Genomic DNA, 20,664 nt, shown 5'->3' on the forward strand with positions numbered 1-20,664 from the left:
ACTGCTAAATAAAAGCCAAAAAGTGGGAACAGAATTAGCCTGGGTTTGCTTTGTAGGCTGCCAGCTAAGCCCAGTGTGCAATTAGATTAACAAGAAGAGTGTGTTTTCACCACATTTGGGCTGTGTGATGTGTGGGGTTCGTGCGTCCGTGTTTGATGAGACTACTCTGGTTATAGTGCATAAGATGAATATGTTATAATCCTCCCTTAACCCTGTCTCACGCTTATTAAACATTCGTCATTACCCCACCACACACCCATTACTCCTTCTCTATTGTGAGTGTGTGGCATTAGGCACAGAGTCTTTCTGGTCTAGCAGGTCACGTCTGCCTTGGTTTAATTTGGGGAATTTAAAGAGGCATGGTGCTTTGAAAGTTGATCCCAACTGTTATCCTTCTGCTAATCAGGTTTGCGAAAGGGAGTTTCATTCACTAGACAAACTAGCAGTTTGTGTATATGTAATAGTAATGCATAATTATATTGTGAATTATACTGTGATTTTCTATTAGTTTCATTCTACTTGTTTTTTTGTTCACTTATAACAAGAACAACAACAACAAACCCTCAGCTTTGCTGATCAGTATAATCACAAATTGTTTTTTTTGTGGTATTTCTATGTTTCTCAGATACAAATACCATCTGGAAGAGGTCAAACATGAGCAGTAAGTGAAGAAGAACTGAAGGGCAGGGCAACAAAATGCTTCAACAAAGCAAACACAAACCTAGCCTGCTAGCTACCATGGGGCAAAGATCGATTCATCCATCAAGCCATGCTTTTCTTTCTCTCACTTCAGCCGTTACCACCTGCCTGTCATGACAGCCTGCTTTAAAATTCCATTAACTACAGGTATAATTAATTCGCATTTTCATGAAAATTGTATTAGTGCGCACTGCAAGACCAATAGTCAATTCCTTTCATTTATCATTGAATCTAAGTGCAGGAATTAGCCGGTGTTATTTTTAGCACACTAGTGCCTCGTTTTAATGGGATTCAATTATACATATTTTCCTGTGAGATAATAATTTGTTTCTGACACAATGAGGAACAATAAGTTTCGGGCTAATAAGCGAAAATTTATGCACAATTGTGGATCGAGAATGAAACAATAATGCTTATAAAAATGATCTTCACTTTTCCAGAGAAGTGTGTTTTAAAGGGCAGTACCCAAACTTTAAGCTTTGCTGATTTGTTATTCCAGGTGATTAGCTGAACTATGAAGCCATCAGTTAATATTATGATATTGTGTTTAGGCATTTTCTTTTCAGTAATGACTTTGGCTCACTGAACACTATTACACGGTTAGTGCTCAGATCTTACTTGCATCAGTACTCAAGCACAATGGATGAATAACTGAGCTGTCTAGGCAGCTTTTGGTATGAGCACTGTGATTCTTCTTCTATTATTGATATTACTGGGTATTATCTACAGACCTCTGCTCCCATCTGGATCATAAAACCTGCTGATGTGATAAAATGACTCCAACCCGTTTCTTTGACTATAGTGCATTGAAAACAGTGATAAACTTACAATCCTTTCATGACCTGTTAAAGAGTTTCAGGTATTCCCTTAAGCTAAATACTGAAACCTAACCAAGGGTGCAAAACTGTTAATACTAACCCCTTTCAGTGAATAGTTTTTGCACCCCTTTAGCAGAGTAGTCATAGTCATAGTTATAATCAGAGTGTGTGTGTGTGTGTGTGTGTGTGTTTGCAGTACGATAAGTAAGCACTACAACATTGCATTAGCTAGTAACAGAGTAATAAAATGCGACTCGCACAGGTGTGGTGCTAGCAGGGTGACTCAGTCTGACACCAGCTCCACAGGCTTCATCATCAGAGATTCTTATGTTAATTACAAGCACATTGTGTAATTACTCATGAGCTGGCGAGGGGACAGGTCCTGGCTCAAAATAGAAGCAGCTTTAATTGATGAGCGAAAAAGCTAAGCAAAACAATAGAGAATGGTCATAGGAGCGCTTCACAGACTGCGGCTAACTGGAAGCACATTTGGATGGAAGGAAAGAAAAACAGGATACGGTCGACTGGGATTGTTACACCGGCTCACACACTGTGCCTTCCCTCTCTCGCTCAATCTCCAGCCGTTTCGACATAAACGAGTGCTCAAAGGACTGTACGGAATGTTTTCTTCGAGGGAAGTCTGTAATTAGTGCCTGTTTCAGAGGCCTTTTCTGGAATCTTGGTTCTTTTTTAAGGAAAATACATCCAGGAGTCAGGATGATGGCATAATAGCTGGGTAGAGGGGTCACTCAGTCATCATTTCCATCTCAGGACCTGGCACCTTCTCTCTTCAGTTCCATCAATCAAGCAGCGCTGGCTTCCTGCTGATAACTGTTCTCCGGTTAGCAATCAACTTCAGGAGAATATGAGAAGCCTATGTCAAAACATGGGTCTTAATTCTTTTCAGTGAACTATTTTCTTTCTGATTTAGTTCTGATAACTGAACATTCTCCGGTAAGGCTTTTGAAAAGTCTCTTTAGATTTGGACCCGATTGTAAAATGATGTCTATTGAATAAAAAGATTTTTCAAAGCAGATACATTTACACTATATCTGGATAAGCGCTTTAAATATTATATATATGATTATTTAGGTAACATCTAACAGCTGATTAAAGATCAGACCATATTAAAGCTACCTATTCATTTATAGCAGTAGCTGTATCCTTTAATCAGCCTATGGGATCTTGTTCCGTGATGAATATAGCTTTTGACTTCTCTTCAGTTCAAATCGCTCTTGACAGTGGCAGGGTATCATCTACATAAATAAACTACTGTGTATTCAAAAGGCTAGCTTATATATGCTAATATGGAGATCTGGACAAGGTTTGTTAAAAGGTTTTGATTAATGGAACAAAACAAGCTATTCACTCTGTGAAACCTCCGTCGAACCATTAAAAGCTTGGCATTGGAGAAGCTTTCAAGTATTGACAGTTGACTTTTTCCCAGATAAAATGCATTATTCATGCTTCTGTTTTGATCAATAGTGACTGTCAGAGTAACCTAGTCGGACTTAAGATCTCCGACTGCTTTTGTACCGACACTCAGGTCTTGCTCCAGCAGGAAAATTTGCTGCTTGACAAAACCAATTTCTCATTACTCTGCATTCTCATGGGACATGAAACTGTCTCTCCCAAAGCCTTGCAAAATGGTTCTTTGGTTTTTGGGATGTAATGTGTCAAAGTCTCTCAAAAAGACAAACTTGCTCCTTGGAGAATCTTAATGTGCTATACAGATGCAGGTGCCTCCCTGGCCTCTGTCACGCTTTAGCAAAATCTTCCCATTAAAACGAAAAAATATAGTCCTTTTGGTAGAACAATGTGTGTAAATAGACTTAATTCTTGAAGTCTATGTTTTGGTGTGCAGTATGTAAAAAACAAAACAAAAAAAAAACATCTGTGATGTGTGCTTAATGTGAGCAGGGTTTAAAGCTCAAAATATCCACATAGTGAAAGAAAAACGGATACAAGAATACCAATCTGCCTTCCATGTATAAAATAGGAATATGCTGCAAAGTGCATTGGGGAGAATTAATGGAATCACGAAAAACTGCTGATATAAGTGAGAAGAGGTGAAGCAAGGAGGAGTGTGCGATTTGTGCATGCCGAGTGCGACGCACCATTAGAGAGCGAGAGATTGTTGTTGTGGCTCAACAGCAAGCTTAATGAAGGCTTAATGAAGAATTCGTCTCCCTTAATAAGCCTTATAATTAAACCACTTCACCGAGTGCAGGTTGAAAACAGACAAAAAGAGAGAGAGACAGAGAGAGATAGAGGGGGGTTCTTTAAATTATAAATCACTCAACCTCACTCATTCTCAGCAGTGCTCCAGCTTTGTTCCCTTGGAAACAGATGCATGGTGCTAAACTTTGACATCTGATTGGCCAAGAGGGAGTAGCATGGGAATATCAGATCAGGGGCTTGAAACAGAATACGTTTGATTTGCCTGAAATTTTCCTGCCAAAAAGTACCCCCTCTAATCAATACTCTTCAGCGGATTTGAAGCGGCTGCTGGATTTTGCCTCTTGTACTTGGCGGGAGACAGTCCATTTAGAATTTCATTAAAATAAGAAATGACTAAACAAGTTCCAGTAAGTAGAGAGGGCTGCTTAATTACGCTAGATAAAATATGAAATGGCAAGTGTGAAACGGTGTGGAACCACGACGCTGATTGAAAGAGGCAACCTTTTTTTTTTTGCATAGCTTTGCTTTAATGGAACCCATCTACAGCCAATGTAAAGAATAAATTGTTTGACATCTCGGATCTCTTCTGCACTTAGATACATTCCATATCTTAGTGACTAAAGATTTAGGGGTCTACTTTTTTTGCATAACACTGCAATCTTGCCACAAACCGACGCTGTAATATGTGCCTTTTAGCTGTGGTCTTTAAAACAAACAGAGATAATTATCGATTGTTTTCAGATGACATCTTAGTGAAACAGTAGTCTAAAATGTGGTCCATTTTGTAAGACTGAAGATCCAATCAATGACATATTGAAAGGATCCAATAAACCACAAGGCTTAAGAGTCTTTCAAGGCAGACATTTTTAATAGGGGAAGAACCTGAAAGATAGACAGCTAGTGATAGGATAGAGATGGAAACAGAAGGACTGCAGACAGTCCTCTTATTGTCTGGGCTTCACATTGTACCCTAGAGCCCCCCCGCTCACCCCCTCTTTTCCTTTTTCTCTCTATATCACATGAAGGAATTCCCCTTCTTAACATGGTGGCCTCAGGAAAAAACTGCCTTATAGAAAGCACTCAAGACCCTCTTCCTGAATTTAAAGCCTGAAACACCATGGTTCCTCTTCCCTGCTGGACCAAGAGCTCCTTCTATTTATTCAATTAGTCTGCAAGTTAGAACATGAGGCCTCCAGGACAATATTTTGATAGCAATAAGGAAAAGATCTTTTATGGACTGTTTGTAGACCTCCCCCAGCAAATATTTGACTGAGGGCCGACTCGGATATTAGCCCCCTGAGGAATGAGACCTAAAACTTTCCGGAAAAGTGAAGATTGGAAAATAAATAAGTGAAGGTTTTGACGATGCCTGCGGGCCATGAGTTATAGCAAAACAGAAACTTGCAGCAAAAAAAAACATGTACCCTGATGTCAGACAATGATCCCTTCCTGAACATTTTCATCCAATAAAAATTTTTTGCATAAGGTTATGTTTGAGAGAAAATATACCCTATCCTCTCCTGTTCTAGATCAAATCCATACAGAGTACAGACCGAAGCAGATGGTGTGCATCACATACGCACTGTTGCGGTTAAAGAAATGTACAGCCTAAGGATCATCATGTGGCCTTCAAGACTTCAGTGGGTTTGCAGTCAACAAAAGGCTATTCTAACAATAACCGGTCTTCAATATGGAATGACATAGCTGTGGTCACAGCTTTAAATCTGGTATTGGTTTATCAGAGAAATACCTCAAACACTAAAAAAGTGAAGATTTGAAGGTCTACGATCTACCTGACATTGTGTGTAACATAAAAGGCAGAAAAATTGCTGGCAGACATTTTTTTCTCAAGGAGAAATGCTTTCGGTTTTACTTAATCAAAACAGGAATGTTGGTTCCTGTATAAATGTTTATCCTGAGATACCTGAATCCACTCTTTGTTGGAGTCTTCCAAGGGCGTCCAGCCATTTTCATAGTTATTGAGTCTAGAACGCTGTGGAGACCAGCTGGGATTATACTCCGACGAAGCCTCGATCTGCTCCAAGTGAATCTCACCGGACTCTATACCCAACGGCTCCATGCATTCATAGTCTGAAAGTAAAACATGCAAAGAAAAAGGTTAGAGACGAGCTCCTAATAAAGCACACATCCCATATGAACTCAGAGCAGAGCCATCCTCTAGGGAACAGGCCACTTATATATGCAGCACTTTCCATCTCTGGTGACCAGAATAACATACAAACTTTCTCCCCTTCACTATAAAGAGAAAAATGGTTTCAAGGGAATGCACTCTAGGAGTGTACTATATTAACAAAAAATGTTGTTCATAAAACATTTAAGTTTAAGCTTGAAGTGGGGTGAGGAGTTATACAGAACATGAACGATTGCACCTGGTATGAAAAAAGCTTTTGACACACTATGTATCTGGCAAACATTAAAGCTATTTGTTTAGGCTTCTGCTTTTGAAATGAGGAGTCAGGGAAAGGACCATATATCACTTTGATCGCCCTGCCACCCAGACTGTGGGCATCACATTTTGTTTGTGTTGTTGTGGGGCAATCGACCAGAGGCATGCCGGCTTGGTGACTAGGGACAAAAAAGGTCAGTCAGAGTTCAACCCCTGACCCTGAAGGGTCACTATCCAGACACCCAGGGACCATACAAAGGGGGAGAGAAGTATGAGCTGAGACATGAGGCTAATTTACTAGTCTGAATACATATGCACAATGATGCACTTATTATCACTAATTAACATTGCAGTTAATTGCCCAGACTAAAAACCCAGTCACACACACACACACACACACACACACACACACACACACACACACACACATACATTTATGTAGTGTGGGTACATTTTCACATTGCCTAACTATGCAGCTAAACCCGCATTCACAAATGCACACACACACACACACACACACACACACACACACACACACACACACACACACACACACACACACACCGTGGCTCAGAGACGCTGGTCTGTCTACTGGTAACAGATGGACAGAGCATCTGTGTTATCTGATAGACAGCAGTTTGAGCTGCGCACACTGACTGTTAGCACAGTTCATCTCCGTATTCTCTCTCTCTCACACACACACACACACACACACACACACACACACAATTTCAACTCCCTCCCTTTCTCTTTCTTTATCTTCAAAAAGAAAAATCTTCCCTGGCATAGAGCCAGGATTACATTACACCTGTTACAATAATGTTTATTCTGCAGTGGTATAATCTACATTAGGTACAGAACAATATGAAAAGCGAGTGGAGTGTGTGTGCACATACTGATTTCTCGCCTGCTGATTGAAGAAGCGTATTAAATGTTTCAAATTTTGATGTTTTACTCACGTCAACAACAAAAATGTGTTAGATTCTGTCAGTAAAATAAAACAATAACACAAATACAGGAAACAGATTTAAAAAATGTATATATTAAAAGCCAAAAAAGTAATGGTGAACAATAAGGGAATTTCGCATGAGTTTAAATTGTTCAGATCTGTTTAGCTGTTTAACTTGTTGCAATTTGGAAAACATATGTAATGTATATCTGAAACATTCTCTGTTGTATAATAATGCATTCATTTTCCTATTATACATTTCAGCTTCTCTTATGGATGCATAAAAATGGCTGAGAAACAAAATCCCCAATTGAGCATATAAACCTTGTTACATTTCTCTCTCACAAATAGACATTTAACCCACAGCTATTTCCCCTCGCTACATTAGCATGTCCTCAGCAGTGCCCTGTTTAAGCACCGAAGAAAGGAGGAGGCCAGTGGAATGCTAATTTATGGAGGTGCTAAATAATTGATAGCTTGCGTCTGCATCTCACAGCTCCAGTTCACCAGAAACCAAAATAGTTCCCTGTCAAGGGCTGAAATCATACAGCGAAAGACAAAGCTTTGAAAAACAAAATCTTAAAAAAAAATTCATATACAGTATATACACATTAGCTTCTATTCATCATCACCTATACTGATAAATTATAATAAATGATTTACTAAAGAATATTTAGTTAACGGTAGTGCTCAAGATATCCTGTCTGGAAGACATATAAAGAGTATATAAGACCATGATTTTAGCCACAACAGAGAGTTAGCTTGGATGGGAAATCTGTTGATGAAAGCAGAATGGTTGTGGTGTGTACATGCTGGTGGTATGTTGGGAAATTAAAATAAATGATTGATTCAGAACATCTCTTTAGTTGGGTTGAAGAGAGGAATTATCAGTGATAATGAGTAAAAATAGTAGCAGGGAGCTGTCTGGGAAGTTGTGTGTGTGTGTGTGTGTGTGTGTGTGTGTGTGTGTGTGTGTAAAAGACAGGCTGCATAAAACAGTGTAGATAGGCCATGACTTCTTACATATTCACTTAATGAAAGAGTGCAGCAGCTAAGCATTTAATAACTTCCTGTGAGGCTCCCTTATTATCTGTAAAAGTGTGTGTGTGTGTGTGTGTGTGTGTTTGTGTGTGTGTGTGTGTGTGAAGCACATGCTAAATTCTCATACATGCTTCATATGCTTAAACATCTCGTTCTGTGTTGCAACTGTGCTCTACAGAATTGCACAGTCGATATTAGATGACTCTTTAGAAATGAACTCACTGCTGACATTTTGTTTGTTTTCGGCGTGTTTTTGTAAATGTGTGAACTGGACTGTGAAAGCCTCTTTTCCTATTTATCTCTATTACTTTTTTTGTCAAATGAGATGAATAAAAAAAAAAACACATTAATTACCAGAAAGCACATATGAGTTGTGGTTACTCACCCTCAGGCACAGTCCTCTCCACTACGGTGAAGTTAGCGGAGAAGCCCTCTTTAGCGATAGCGCTGTCCGTGTTGATTGTCAAGGCCAGTATTCCGGTGTATGAGATAATTCGGCCCGGAGTGTTCTGCCCACAGTAGCGGCCGATGTGCGGGCCAACTGCACACAGAGAAAGGAATAAGAGTGGGTGTATTGTGTTGAGTTCTAACCTTTTATAAAGGTTCATATAGCTAGAAGCACATTCTCGTCAAATAAATAATGAAATAATGAGTTATTTATTGTTCAAGGCCAAAGATGCATATAAATAATAGTGTCAGATGATTCAGTCAGGAATTTGTGTTGCTAAGGCCACTCTGTACCAAACTGAAGGACACACGTTCTGAAGGACGTTCTTTAACTTCCTGGAAATTGACTGCACACTATCTGCACCCTGTTTGTCACCGTAAAACTAAAGGCTAAAACAGAAAAGTGCTGTTGAGCGCAAGGCAAATGCTTTTTCACGGTCATAAATTCCTGGGCTCTTTGTTAAAGCAGAGTCTTGATTTGCTTCTGGGGCAACGTTAGTCACAGCCCAGTGACTTCCCAAACCTCTCTTCAAGAGAAAAGAGAAAAACAAGATAAACAAAATGGCTTGAAAGGACAGCTGTAAACAGAGGTCTGGAGACATGTTACATTGAACAGAGTCAACGTGTGGGTCTCGAGAAAAAAAAGAAAAGAAAAAAGAGGAGGGTTTGGGTGGAAAAAGTAGTTAAAAGAGATTTAAGTGGAGGAGAGAGATAGACAGACTGATAAAAAGTATAAGAAGTATAATTACATAAAGAGGGTTACGTAGGTAGCCCGGTTGTCTGTCCTTGTTTTTTTTCTTGATTTGTTCTCTCTTTAAATCTTATCTCTGATTAGCAGCTCTGTGATCTGAGGCGAGTGACAGACTCTTGCATCGCTCAGCACATGCTACACACACACACACACACTTCTAATGATGAAAGAAAACACTGTCAGCTGCGTGAACGTGTGTTTGTATTGATAGCACAAAACCCTCAATGTGTAGAGGAGTGGTTAATGTTAAAGACAGTCAGGCTCTGAGTGGCAGAATTTTCTCAGCATATATACGTATTTCAGCGTAAAATTGTAGTATTACCAAAACTTCTCTGTTCTATTTCGTAGTTGGAAACCATTCTCCCTGCCAGGCGCATTCTGCTTTAAGTGTAACCGTGGAATCCGGGATGGCTTTCTCCCTCTGGAGATCCATCTCGTTCTTTTCACCCTAATGCACTATTGATCGGTGCGGCTCCACAGGTAATGCAACGGCAGTCTGAGTTGGCCAGACAAGTAGCAACCAAAGGCCAGAGCATTCAGCGTTGCCTGTAAACCCAGTCGTTCCACCTCAATCAACCTTTTGTTCTGTCCAATAGAACACACACGGGATACTGGCATGACCTCCTAGTGTCATTTTCCTATGCTTTTTCTTTGTATGATGTGCTACAATTTCTTTCATTATAATGTGAATTTTCATAAGTCCAAATTCTATATTGCGATAAACCATTCTTTAGATTTTAGCAAAGATCGATAAATCTGCTGGGATATTTAAAAGCACTGAAAGGTCACAAATGTTAGTAAGAGGTATTTTTGCATATAATATGAAAATGCAATCCTTTTGACTTTGAAGGATACAGTCTTTAGGTGCTTACAGAGAACTGTTGCTAGGCAACTAGCAAGTACATTCACCAAGCATATACTAGCTTATGACTGAGGTTAATGAACAAGCTAGGGTGTGGAGTTTTTATATAAATATGTAAAACCAGAATGAAACTAGACCAACATGTCTATTTAGAAACATTTTCCCAGATGTGTTGGTAAATTATGAAAAAAAAAAACGGTCCTGTTTATTATAATTACTGTAATTACATTTAGCATTAATTGCTAACCACAAGATTTGTGGCATGGGTTCTAATATGTTTTGTAGCCAGGCACATATTTAACTGAAAAAACAAAAAATAATCAACATGACTCCCTCAGTACAGATTTAATTATTGATTGTTGTCGATATCTGTCAACTGCAGTTGCAGTTTGCTTTATTAAACTCGGTAGCATTGTACTAGAAAAATGAAGTGTTTGTCTCTTTTTGAGAGTTCACTCTGTTTCTAATCACATGTGCCACCTTTCCATCAGCTTCTGCACCTCTAAAAATAAGAGTGATAATAAAGTGAAATCTGGAACAAGCCTTCAGGTATTCGCAGTCTTCACTCCTGATTTGGAAGCCGGTTTGCTCATTCTACCTTGCGGGAGTTTTCACAAATCAGATGCACCAGACGCTGAACATAGCCTCCAGAGCTGTGAATGTGATTTTTTTTTATTAGCAAACTAAAAGGAGAGAACAATTTCACAAAATCTTTCATGGAATAAAAAGAATGGAGGCTCTTTAAAAGCATCCACACACAGATCGTTACATGATGCTTTGCTTATGTGCACTCAAGGAGCCGAGCAGCCACTCCACTGACTCCATTACAGCAGAAGAAAATGGCCTATATTTGTCAAGTGCCTTAGATGCAGGGTACACATTGAGGATTATGCATCTGTTCTCAAAATAAATGTATCCACAGGGGGAAAATTATCCTAGAATGTCTGAGAAGTTAAATATGGCCAATATATGTGTCGCTCTGTGTATAGAAGAAGTGTTTATGTGTGTTGGACATGATCTGGAGCACAGCTTCAAGGGGCTTTGCTTTGCGTCATCAGCTTGAGGCCAGAGTTTCCTTCCATTCTCCCCAGAGATCAATCACAGAGCATTGTTCACGAGCGATAGTATCTACTCACGCTGATAAAATGTGCATATTTGCAAGGGCAAGGTCTCCCTTGCTGACCTCTAGCCCAATGTCGGAGTGACAGACTACAATATATTGGTTGTGTTTGCCAGAGCCAGCCCAAAAAAACTAACTAAAGGACAGAGAGGCTGTGTTAGGGACAGGAAAAACAACTAGGCCAAAGAGTTACTCAAAGTAAGGCAAAGAGTGTGAGGTTGTGTGTATCTCAGATTGTGACATTATTTCATCATCATGATATTAAAGTTATTTAAACATTTCTGCTTTACAAAGGTCAAGTTGCTTCATGTTTTCTCACCTCCAGGAAAACCGTCCCAGATCTCCAGGCGGTCATACCGGCAGAAGACCCCAGCGGTTGGCTGTGTGTCAGGTTCCAGCTCAAAGCTCTCAAACTCCAGGATAATTTCAGACATTTTGGGGGCAAAAATCATAAAAGTGCAGTCCAGGTTGTTAGGGTACTTCTCTGGGAAACCAGGTGACTTGATGAACCCGCTCTTAGAGGTGAAGTTTCTTGAGCATTCTGGACCTAAAAGGGGGGGCAATTGAAAGGGTTGGGGAGGGGGGAGGGTAAAAGAAGAAAGAGAAAAGAAACATTTTATTGCCATTTTGTTCAGGCAAGACAAAAAGAACCCGGGGTGGGTAAACAGCAGCGGAAATACGTGGTGGTCCATATTGTGTAGCTCCACAACAACACTGTTTATGGTGTACAGATAAAGTGGCCACCATGTAGGTCTTGCCATGTAGGCCTTGGAGTAAAATGGGCGTGGTGAGTAATAAAAAAGAAAATGATTTATGTTTTCATATGAGATTGAATTTCTCAAATCCAAAGAAAAAAACAATCACAGCAAAACAGATTTTATGAGAAAGGAAATGATTATGGCTCATTATAGACTTTCTATCATCTAGGGGCAGACTGTGTGTAAGTGTATATATGTGTGTGCATGCACGGAGCGATTAGTGAAAGGCTTCAATCAGCAACATGGGACTCTCGGAGCTGTAAAGTAAACATGGCAGTTAGATTGCTTTCTAACGCAGAGCCCCCAAACATCTACCCCCACCCCGCCCAAACACACACACACACATCATTACAAGTCTGCCTAACATATGAGAGAAGAAAATTAAAGCCTTCTACATGCATGCTTACACACTTTTTTATATTGGCACGTCATAATATTTACTCAGACACCTCTAGAGGCTTAGTTTTTGCCAGTGCGGGTTGTCACCGAAGTTCACACATACCTCACATCATCGCGTTAGGTTTACATCTCAGCCACCAGATTAACGCAGTATATTTTAACAAAGCACACGACTCATGACACGAAAAAAGAAATACAGTCTCACTGCACAGCAATGTTGAGCTGACAGCATCACTACTAACACCATATTACTGCCACTCCTAATAGCATGGCAGCTCTGTGGTTCTTCTCTTCAGTGGAAGAGATCCGTCAGTATGTAGCACTTTGGAAAATGGAAATGAAAAAGTCAGACCAGACTGTCTAGACTGACCAAAAAGCATATACTGTATGGTAAACCAACATACACCTTAATGGTAGATATACACTGTATTATACGATTTAAACTTGTTTACTTAGATTCTTCTGATTTTTAAAGCACACTAAAATATTATTTGACTAAAGTGCTGTAGGTCAAATCCAGTGGTACAAGAAACAAAACCACCTATGGAATGTAAAACCAAATCAACATGCCAACCACTAACCCAAACAAAATTGAGCCAACTTTCATCTGCAACACTGATTGTCTAACATGCGTTAAACACTCTTAAATCAGTATCTTACTAATGGCACAAATCTCTTTGGGTCTCCGACTGAAATTATTAGCTCAATACTTTAATTACTGTACATGTTACTGCAACACATTGAGACCATCTTGGTCGAGCTGTATGATACCTTCCTGGGTACACTATATTGCCAAAAGTTTGTGGAAACCTGTTCATAAGTATGGTATGTGGTTTTTGAGCATCACATTCCACATTTAGTCTACATTTGCTCCTATAATTCCCTCCACTCTTCTATGAAGATGTTCCACTAGATTTTGGTGTGTGCTTGTGGACATTTGTGATCATTCAGCCACAAGGGTGTTAGTAAAGTCAGGTACTGATGAAGGTGAGGTAAGGAGATCTGAGGTGAAGTCAGCGTTTCAATTTATCCCAAAGGTGTTCAATATAGCAGAATAGCAGAAGATCTTACACTTCAATCCAGGCAAAGCATATATTGATGAAGTTTGTGCACAGGGGTGTTGTCATGCTGCAAGAGGTTTGGGTCTCCTAGTTCAAGGGAACATTATACTGCAAAAACCTTTACCTTTATAATCAGAGCTAGGGGTAAGAATAATAAATAATAAGTAAGATGAGCACATAATTCCACCAACACTGAGACAGAAAACCTCTGGCCTTCATGTGTCCTGTCTCACTTTAGTGGATAGTCTTATACTTAACCCTTGTCCACAACATGCTCATTGAACATCCTTTAATGAACTACTGTACACACTCTACCTGACAGTGATGAAATGTTGGACAGAGAAAGACACGAAATAGAGAGAGAGGATATTTTGTGGTATTATGAGAAGTCTCAGGCTAAGTGGATGTGGAAGACTGGTTCCTCTGTATGTCACTTCTACAGGCGTTTTACTCCAACGGTTGCACCACGCCATCAACACACTGCTCTGCTTTAGCTGTATTCTTTTCTCCTCTAAAGCAAATGGCCGGTGTCGGAGTTTAAGTCTAAAGTAAGTTGACATTTAGTGCCCTGCTGAAACTTGGGATTGAAACAGCAGGACATTACAGTTATGGTCTTAACCCCTGTGGCCTGCAGTGTGACCAGGTTTCCTCTTATTGTGCTTTTTATCCCTGTTTCAAATGCCATTTTTGTTGAGTACAACATTTGAAAAAGGGCTTTGACATTGTGAATCTCCTTTTACCTCTATTCACGCTAAATTAACTGCTAAGAGAGAAGGAAACCCATGACAGAGTGCTTGACTTGAGAGTGGTATGGTATGGCTGAACTCTTTCATGCCAAGGTTTTTAGTGTCTCCTTCAGAAACCAAAACACACCTCAACACAAATGGAGTGGATTTACATTAATGTCCAGCTTGAAATCACCACTGACCTCTCGATTGGCAGTCAGACTGCTGGCAATCAAAAAGAAAAGGGTGGCTGCCTGCTGTGTCAAAAGGGAAAGCTGTTAAGATAAGAGCACTTCTCTAATATGTCTTTCCTCTGCACCAGATCAATCTCTGCCTTTGCTTCTCTCTCTCTCTCTCTCTCTCTCTCTCTCTCTCTCTCTCTCTCTCTCCCTTTCTGTCTCTCTTTCTGAACCTCTCTCTGGTACTTTTTCTGTAGATTTGTCTCATTTTTCTCTCCCTGGGCAGTAATTGCATGTTATCACCCCATTCTTTTTTCCCTCTTCCATTTTGTTCAGACACTTTACACTAGGGGACACACTGGGGTCACAGCTGGAGACACCACAAGCCTTTCTGTTTGTGCGCTGACAGGAGAACTATCACTTTTCAGGAGATTAAGATAGCAAATCTGATCATTTAGCCTATGGATGAGTTTATCTGTGCTAAATCAAGTGTGTCTGAACTTCACTAGCCAGTGCTTAATCTCAGTGCATGGTCTAGATTTATAATTCTCAACTGCTGTTAGGAACACAGTGTGTCCAAGAAACATGCAATAGTTAACTACAGATTTTACTGAAAAACAAAAAGGTATTTCATATTCTGTAGTTCTTTATAGCTTGGTTTCCTATTGCAGTTGTTCACCAGGAGTTCAGACAAACTTTACAAGACAGTGAAAGTGGCTAAAGAGGAGAAAAATGACAAAAAAAAAAGGAACTCTGCGCATGTAAAACCGAGTGAAATAAATAAAGCTTTGTGAGACTAGCCCAGGCATGGGTCTCCCATCTTCTTCTTCAACACAGACAGTCTTTCCTTCTCTTCCCACCTTTTCAAACTAGACAGAAAAAACAACCACAACCAGGTTTTACGCAAACACTTGAATTTATGGGAGGATATAAAAACTGAGCCGAGCTGCTTGTGAAATAAGAAACCTTAAGTGGATTCACAGCAGCTAAGTGCTAATTCCAACGTTAACGGCTAACACTTGTAAGGATTATTTTACTGCTTTGTCCTATATAAGGACAAAGCTATATAAGGGATTATATTTACTTGGTGGTGTGATGGCTACAGGCTTCCATCTCTGTGGAATTTGCTTGGTTTATTTTACAGGCAGTGAGGAGGACTTGTGAAAAAGATAGTTTGCAGGCCGGTGTTAGAGCGTAGGCTCTGTGCCCTGAAATTCAAAACCTAATGTTTTTTTCAGAGCAGTACATTTTGGTCTGAACGATGTTTTTTGTAAAGTGTTAAATTAAACATTTAATGGTCATCTTGTAAAGGCAAATCAAACAACACAGAAGATAAAGACACTGTTTCTTAGCATAGCTTGCACCAAGCTAGTATACCTACCACGTGTTTTTCAAATATTATTAAATTCTCACCAAAAATGCCATTTTATATGTAAACAGAGCTAAACTTCATCTTCCTCTACGAGAAACTGGCTAGTTATCTGGCTAATAATCCCAAAAAGCAAATGAATGAAAAATTAAAATTGTCAGATAGTTTCTATTTAATCAGTAAAATGTTTGTCAGGTGAAGATGAATTTTCTTGGTGAAATGTATAAGTAATGATATTCGGAAAAACTATTATTAGACGATCTAGTTGGGTGCAAGCTAAACTAAAAAAAAAAAAAATATATATATATATATATATATATATATATATATATATATATATATATACACACACCTTTGTTTACCATGTTGTCTGGTTTTCTTTACTAATATCCAATCACTTTTCAGTTAGACTGTTAATTAGCAAGCTAACAATTCAGAAAGCAAATGAGCGGCAGCACATTGTTAGCCCAAAGAGATCATAAACACTATGAAAATTATGTGTTTATATAAGTGGACCACCATTGACCCAGAATGCTGTTTTTTTGTTTTTTTTCTTCAGGCTAGTAGCCTGCCCAATTCACATCATAATGCATGTAACCTGTTGCTGAATGGCACAGGTAGAAAGTTCACATGAGAAAAGTGTTTTTTGTTGAGCGTCTTTATCTAAACCTTTGCTCAGAGTTAGAACTAGCTTTTACCCATGAACTACTATAATGGGGTCAATGCTAGGTCTGTTGCTGAGTCTCAACAGGCAGATTGCTTTTTCTTTGGTTTTCTGCTATTAAAATACACACAGCATTTCTTTACTGATACTTACACACTTAAACTCAATCATATACAACCCTCTGTGATTGATATCAAGCTAGCCTAGTAATGTAACATAAGTATGGTCTGTTTGTATGCTGCAGGAATTTCCTTTGAGATTTAAGAATTTCCATTGAAATGTATAAACATTGTCATATTTTATATTGTTTGCTCTGTTTTCTGAAAGTTAATAATGGACAACTTGCATGTTACACATAAGGTCGATGGGAATAATATCCCCTTTAAATTGCACCCTGGAGGAATGGGGCAAAAGGTATAGCCCATGTCTTAACGAGTGATACAGAGTCCAAATGGTTACGGAAAGCAGCATCAGCAGAACAGCAATACAGCGATAAAATGGTGCTAATGCTTTCTGAGGCAGGTGAAGTAATCACCAATGTTTATGTTCCATATGTCTGTAGGGTAGATAATTAACTACACACATACTTACTTACACACACACACACACACACACACACACACACACACACACACACACGAACGCACGCACATGCATGCACACACTCCAGCTTTCATCTCCTGTGGCCAACGCTGAGGTTAACGGCCATTGAATTAGCAGGATAGAATTTGAACACATTTTTCAGCAAACGTTAACATGGAGTCTCACACACACAGTGACACACACACATCACCCAGTGCTCACACAGATTATGTTGCTGACACAACAATTAGTCAGTCTTGCTGATGGTGCCCCTTGAGAATAATGGAGAGCTAGGAACCCATATAGAGTGTTTGCTTTTTGTGTTCTGGTATGTGTGTGATGTTTGGAAGACTACAACGGTGGCACTGGGGGTGTTGTGGAACGACAGAGAAGCTCTGCCAGATGTGACCTATACCGCTGGCCCTTGTAGCACGTAAAAACTGAACAGACTGGGTATGATGAATAAACTACCCTCAACATGCAGACACACACAGAATAGTCAGCCAGTGGTGTTGACACAGGTGCCATCGTAAAAACATTGAGATAGCACAAGAATGATAAACAGCTAAATCAAACCAGAGGTTGCATCAAGCTGCCTTTCTCCATGGTATAGCGAGAGCACACATTAATCCTTCTTCCCATCAATCCATCTATCCAAGGACAGCTGGAATAAATGGGCTAGTATGGTAGAACCCAGTCCATCCGAATAAAAAAAAAATCAGGTTTAAGGCATTAACTTCAGATTATTGTACAAAACAATATTGGAAATGGTCTTTTGGTACAAGAAGCAAGTATCTACCTACCTACCAACCTACCTACCTACCTACCCACCTACCTACCTACCCACCCATCCATCCTTCCATCCATCCATCTGTGCTCTTACCCCTCCCTGCCAGCCATCATCAACCGTGAAGCGAAGCTGGCCTCTTTGCCGGCTTTACCAGGACTGATGCGGTACTGAAAATTGAGCTTTCAATTGAAAGCGTATGTTTCTTTTCTACTTCAGGGTACTTTTAGGAGATGCTCGCAGAAGACGGGATGACAAGATAAGTACAGTGCCTACTTTTTTTTAAAGAGATGTGCAAGCAAAGGAATCCATAAAGAACATATTAGCTGTTTGGGATGGGAGGTAAACCTGGGATAAACCTGGAAAAGGGATTTGGTGACTGTTTGGAGCATCTGTCCCATATTACACACCAGCAAGCGGAATGAAATAAATGAATGTGCAGAGCGTATTTGAATATAGATTGTAAACAGTTTTACCTATCTCTCTCTGCAGGAGTGTTGGTGAGGGGGTGGAGTTGAGGTACTGAGGGCAACATGCATTACACCCTCTTGAAAAAAAAAATCTTTGTCTAGAAGACAGCAAGGCTAGTTATCATTTCATGCTGTTCGCATTTCATTGGACTACATTTAACACTAACGCACTATTTCAACCAGCAGAGAATATTGTGTCCTCGTTTGCTAATTAAAAAACCTGTGGCTCCCTATGTTCATCAGATTTGTTTATGCTATGAAAAGGAATATTTTCTTTTACAGTATTTTTTTTTTTTCAAATTTCCAACCTGCACATTTCCAGTCGACCTCCTGCTTCCACACCCCACCTAACTGACCTTTTTGCTTCCCTCATCTCTTTTCCATGCTAACGTAGTAATGATTGTTTTGTGAATAATTAAGACTTTCTACCACATTACGGCTCCTAGGAAGACTGCCAACATGTGTGACTGAGCCTTTAATAGGTCCTTTGTGTATGTGTTTATGCAGGAGAAAGAAAGACAGAAAGAGTCTGTGACCTTGGACAGGTCAGTTGTCCAAATTGTAAAAAACTGTTTAAACTGTTTGCACTAATCACTGTAGTTGGGACTTTTCTGCCTCATTTGAATGCGTGCACACCTGCTAGCACTTTCATCACACCCTAACAGCTGTGTATAATCATTAGATTTACACACACACACACACACACACACACACACACACACACACATAAACTGTATCACACCTGACGCTAGTCTGCTAATACTGGCAATCCAATGCTAATCTGTTTCTCCTTAATCTCTCGTACTTGCTTTTCTGCTTTCATGAGATGTCTGAAGTGACTGAAAGTTGCTTCATTTCACCCTCTCACACTCTTACTCCTGCCCTTATCTTTTTTCAGTGCTGAGTCTCTCATCCTCTTGAGATTTATATAAATTGATTTTTTTAGCTGTGTTTCCACGTACTGCTAGACAGTAGCAACGGAGCAAAACACTGCTGTCTCCAAGTCTAACAGCATTTTTCATCCATACAGGAGCGGTAGCACAAACAAGTGCCGATAAGCTAACAAAAAAGAACAAGAGAACGGAGAACAAAATACAGAACAAAAGATCGTGCACCCTCACCACTACATATACACATGCTAGCCAAACTACACAGATCCTCATAAGTCTGCAAAGCTAAATGTGGGAAAGTTGTGCCTGGAGGGAGAGATTTTTTGTGTAATATTTAATAGATAGATGTTTCTATTATTATAGTCTTTATACTTATCATTATTATCCTCTTTAAAGTTCTCACTGGTTAATGGCAAGGTTTAAAGTAGCTGAATGATATAAAAGAAATATTTTATTTATATACCATAAATATATAGACAGTTTTTTTTTCAAAGCAGTTTACTTTCACACAATATGCTTATTCATAACCGTTTAAAATCCTACGACCTGTCAGCAAATCTACACTTTTAGCATAAATGTCTTACTCACAAGACTTATTTACAAAATTATTCATAGTAGTAACTTGGGTATAGGCTTTATGATTAATAATTAAATAGACTATAGGTCTAAGTTAACTAAGAAGTGGTTGTGGCATTGTTTTATTGGAAACAGCCTTAATGTAATTGGAAAAGGCTCAGATCTTCCTGCCTTTTTGTGTAATGGTCTGAATATTGCTACAGCTCAAGTGCCACAAAAAATGTTGTATTCTTATTACCTTTCTATTCTGCCATAAATGATATTCCTACAAAGATTAGACCATGAGGCCATTAAAAATAGCATGCTTACATATCCTCAAACAGTGAATTTCACAATAAAATTATTACATAATTCTACTGTTAAAATATTCATAATGCTCTTCTGCCACAGTTAATCTTTTAATCTTTAAATACAGATTCTCATTTTTCTTACTTTCTGAGGTAAACCGTTTTTAAAATTGTAAAATGTTTTCCCACAAATATTTGTGTGTTTAACATGACAGTGTGTCAGACTCTTTTATCTAGATTTATTTAGACTTTTTCTTCTATTCAGTGAGTGTGAAGGTGTGTATGTGTACTGGTTGGTGGCGCCCTCTTTGTGACTGAATGAAAAAAAAAGAAGCAGATTGCACCAGCTGCTTCACACTTGCACAATAAAGGCCAAAGACTCACTATAAAGATTAAAAGAAACCCTGCTAAAGCATCCATCTTATCATGAGGTCAAATGAAAAAGCCCAAGAGCAGCAAGTGGGGTTAATTAACAAAAGTGGCATCTGCTGCACCTCGCTAGGGTTATAGTCTCACAGCACATGCACACACAGATACACACACACACACACACACAACACACACACACACACCCTGACTTTATGCCTACTTGTCCTTTAAACACAGGAAGGTGGGCTGAACAACAGGAAATTTCATCTGATA

The 20,664-nt window shown here is 39.3% G+C and overlaps 1 protein-coding gene across 2 annotated transcripts in view; it reads right to left on the bottom strand.

Annotated features, from left to right (window-relative positions):
* The window catches only part of nrp1a (neuropilin 1a), a 65,667-nt gene that overhangs the window by 24,477 nt on the left and 20,526 nt on the right, over positions 1 to 20,664 (bottom strand). For both annotated transcript variants that reach the window (XM_046847034.1, XM_046847035.1), the window contains exons 4-6: positions 11,595 to 11,822; positions 8,481 to 8,636; positions 5,623 to 5,789 (exon numbers count right to left, since the gene is read on the bottom strand). In XM_046847034.1, coding sequence (XP_046702990.1) covers positions 5,623 to 5,789; positions 8,481 to 8,636; positions 11,595 to 11,822 — 551 coding nt within the window. The remainder of the gene's footprint in view (positions 1 to 5,622; positions 5,790 to 8,480; positions 8,637 to 11,594; positions 11,823 to 20,664) is intronic.

This window comes from Silurus meridionalis, chromosome 4, assembly GCF_014805685.1.
Source record: "Silurus meridionalis isolate SWU-2019-XX chromosome 4, ASM1480568v1, whole genome shotgun sequence".
NCBI lineage: Eukaryota > Metazoa > Chordata > Actinopteri > Siluriformes > Siluridae > Silurus > Silurus meridionalis.